The sequence below is a fragment of the Orycteropus afer genome, unplaced genomic scaffold, assembly GCF_000298275.1.
Source record: "Orycteropus afer afer isolate SDZICR_OR568_19922 unplaced genomic scaffold, OryAfe1.0 scaffold00398, whole genome shotgun sequence".
In the NCBI taxonomy this organism is placed as follows: Eukaryota; Metazoa; Chordata; class Mammalia; order Tubulidentata; family Orycteropodidae; genus Orycteropus; species Orycteropus afer.
In genome coordinates, this window is record NW_006921985.1 from 1,790,257 (window position 1) to 1,793,022 (window position 2,766).

The 2,766-nt window shown below is 60.7% G+C and overlaps 1 protein-coding gene across 1 annotated transcript in view; it reads right to left on the reverse strand.

The window, feature by feature from the left end:
- Positions 1–2,766, reverse strand: part of TNIP2 (TNFAIP3 interacting protein 2) — an 81,369-nt gene that overhangs the window by 12,543 nt on the left and 66,060 nt on the right. The window contains exon 4 of the mRNA XM_007953515.1: positions 2,593–2,763. Within this exon, the coding sequence (XP_007951706.1) occupies positions 2,593–2,763 (171 nt within the window). The remainder of the gene's footprint in view (positions 1–2,592; positions 2,764–2,766) is intronic.

The window sequence follows — 2,766 nt, forward strand, 5'->3', positions numbered from 1 at the left end:
CCCCAGAGCCAGAGGGACAGGGCCAGGACGGACCCCCAGAGCCAGAGGGACAGGGCCAGGACGGACCCCCAGAGCCAGAGGGACAGGGCCAGGACTGACCCCCAGAGCCAGAGGGACAGGGCCAGGACGGACCCCCAGAGCCAGAGGGACAGGGCCAGGACGCACCCCCAGAGCCAGAGGGACAGGGGCAGGACGCACCCCCAGAGCCAGGGGGACAGGGGCAGGACGGACCCCCAGAGCCAGGGGGACAGGGGCAGGACGGACCCCCAGAGCCAGAGGGACAGGGGCAGGACGGCCGGGTAGCCCGGCAGGTGGCAGGTCCTCCCCAGCGGCTGGGGCACCCTCCCTGGCACCTGCGTGGCCTCACCTGGCCGAGACAGCGTGCAGGACACAGCAGCGTTTCAAGGACCAGCCACGAGTCCCCCCCAACCTAACAGGAACCACACACAGAAGTCAGCGACCAGCCAGCCACCAGTGAACAGCCCTGGGTGAGCCCATGCTGGGGCCTGGAACTTCCTGGTCGTCCTCAGGCACAAAGGTGCAGAGCCCTGTGAACAGCTCCACAGACGAGCCTTACAAGGCCGAGCCACCACGTCCTTGGCCTCCGCCCTCCCCCGCCTGGGCAGTCCTCTGTGGGTGTCCCCACAAGCCAGAGCTGAGGACTGAGAGAGTGAGGCCGGCGGGAATCCTCCGAGACTCCCACCGATGGCACCTTGAGCGAGCGCCGAGCACTGGGCTGTGCCCTGGGGAAGCAGTGACGGGTAGGTGGGATCCTTCCTTCCCCGGAGACCTCGGTCGGGGTGAGGAGCTCAGAGCACAGGCTTAACGTGGCCTCTCATGAACGGTCCAAACCCCGACTGCCAGTGTGTGGGCCGTGGTGGCTTGCATTTCACTGGAACCTCTGAAAAGTATGTCAAATACCGTCAGGGTTACCGTAGTGGTCAGGTTTGGGCAGAACTTCTAGGCTAAGACAGACCAGGGAAACAGGCCTCTTGATTAACTTCTGAAACGAGCCAACGAAAACCGTACAGATCCCAGAATAGCGTCCACCATAGTGCTGATCGACGAGCCCCGGAGGTAGAGGACACACTGTGGCCGCAACAAGGGACTGAAGCGCACCGATGCCTGTGGAGGTGGCGTGGGACCGGGCAGTGTCTGTTCCGTCGGACACAGGGCACTGTGACTTGGAGTCGACTCTCTGGCAGCTATAATCTATCCATGCATCTATTCTGTCCTTCATTTTGCAGAGAGCCAAACTTACCGTTAGATTAAAAAAAAAAAAAAAAAGTGTGTCTTTTTCTCTCTGAAATCTGGCTTTGGGCCACACCTGGAGGCGAGGGCTGCCTTCCACAGGCACCTCGCTTCCAGATCCAGTTTCTTTCCTGGGAAAACTGGCATAAGGCCAATGGTTCACACAGGCGGGAAGACCAAAAGGGGTCAGAGATGGCAGGGTTCAGGAAGAGGTCTGGGGCACTTAAAATAACCATTACACAAAAGCACGGTGACTTCTGCTTTTGATTCGGGTGGTTATGCTTGCTGATAAAAACCAGACAGGACTCACATCTGTTACTGCGCACCAAGGCAGGCACTCAGCCTCCTACCACCTCAGGCGCAAGAGTCTTGGATGGGGTGGGGGTTGGAGTTGCTGACTAGCTGCCCCTGACTCACGGTGGCCCCATGCACAGCAGAACCAACGCGGCCCAGTCCTCCCTGTCCCCACCATCAGCCGCCGACTGGACCACTGTGCTCCGCAGGATTTTAGAAACAGACCTCCAGGCCTCTCTCCCTAGTCCATGAGTCTGGAAGCTCCTCTGAAACCTGTTCAGAGTGACAGCCAGACGCCAGCCTCCACAGAGAGACGGCTGGTGGTTGCGAGGTTCAGCGGCCGGGAATCAGTGGGTCTCCCACATAAACCAAAAGACCAAACCCACTGCCACTGAGTCGATTCTGACCCCTAGTGACCCTATAGGGCAGATGAGAACTGACCCACAGGTTTTCCAAGGCTGTCAATCTGCACAGAAGTAGAGTGCTTCATCTTTCTCCCACGGAGCCGCTGGTCGGTTGGAACTGGCGACCTTTTGGTTAGCAGCTGAATGCTTTAACCACTGTGCCATCAGAGCTCCTTGGGTCTCCCAATGGGAGGTGATAATTCTACCAGTGAACCACAAGGACTAATAATTATTTTTCCCATGACTTAGCTAAGACTTTGCTGCCGTAGGCTCCCTTGTTTACCTAAGACATACAAGCCTGCTCTCCTGACCCCACCTCTCATCCCTCCATATTACGGCCTCTTGCCCCCACTCCAACATCCCCAACACGCCCCTCATCCTAGACCGCAACCCTCAACCCTGATCTGTCCCTCTGACCTTCATCCTGGACCCATGCCTCAACCCAGCCAGACCCACCCCTCACCTCAGACCCTCTCCGTCACCCAGGATCTCATTCCTCACCCCACACTCTGCCCTCGGCCCGGCTTCGCCCATCATCCGGACCCTGCCCCTCATCCCGGGACCCGCCCCTCATCCAAGACCACGCCCATCAGCCAGAATCCCCTCCTCACCCTGGACCCCGCCCCTGCATCCCCCCTCGCACCTGACGTAGCGCGGCCATCTCCTCGCCGGCGCCGCCCTCCTGCAGCCGGAGCTGCTCCCGGTAGCGCGCCACCTGCTCCAGCAGCGCGTCCACGAGCGACGGCGCCGCGTCCGCCTCCTGCGCGGCCAGGCGGGCGCGGAGGCGCGCGATGAGGGCGTCGCGGGCGGCCAGCTG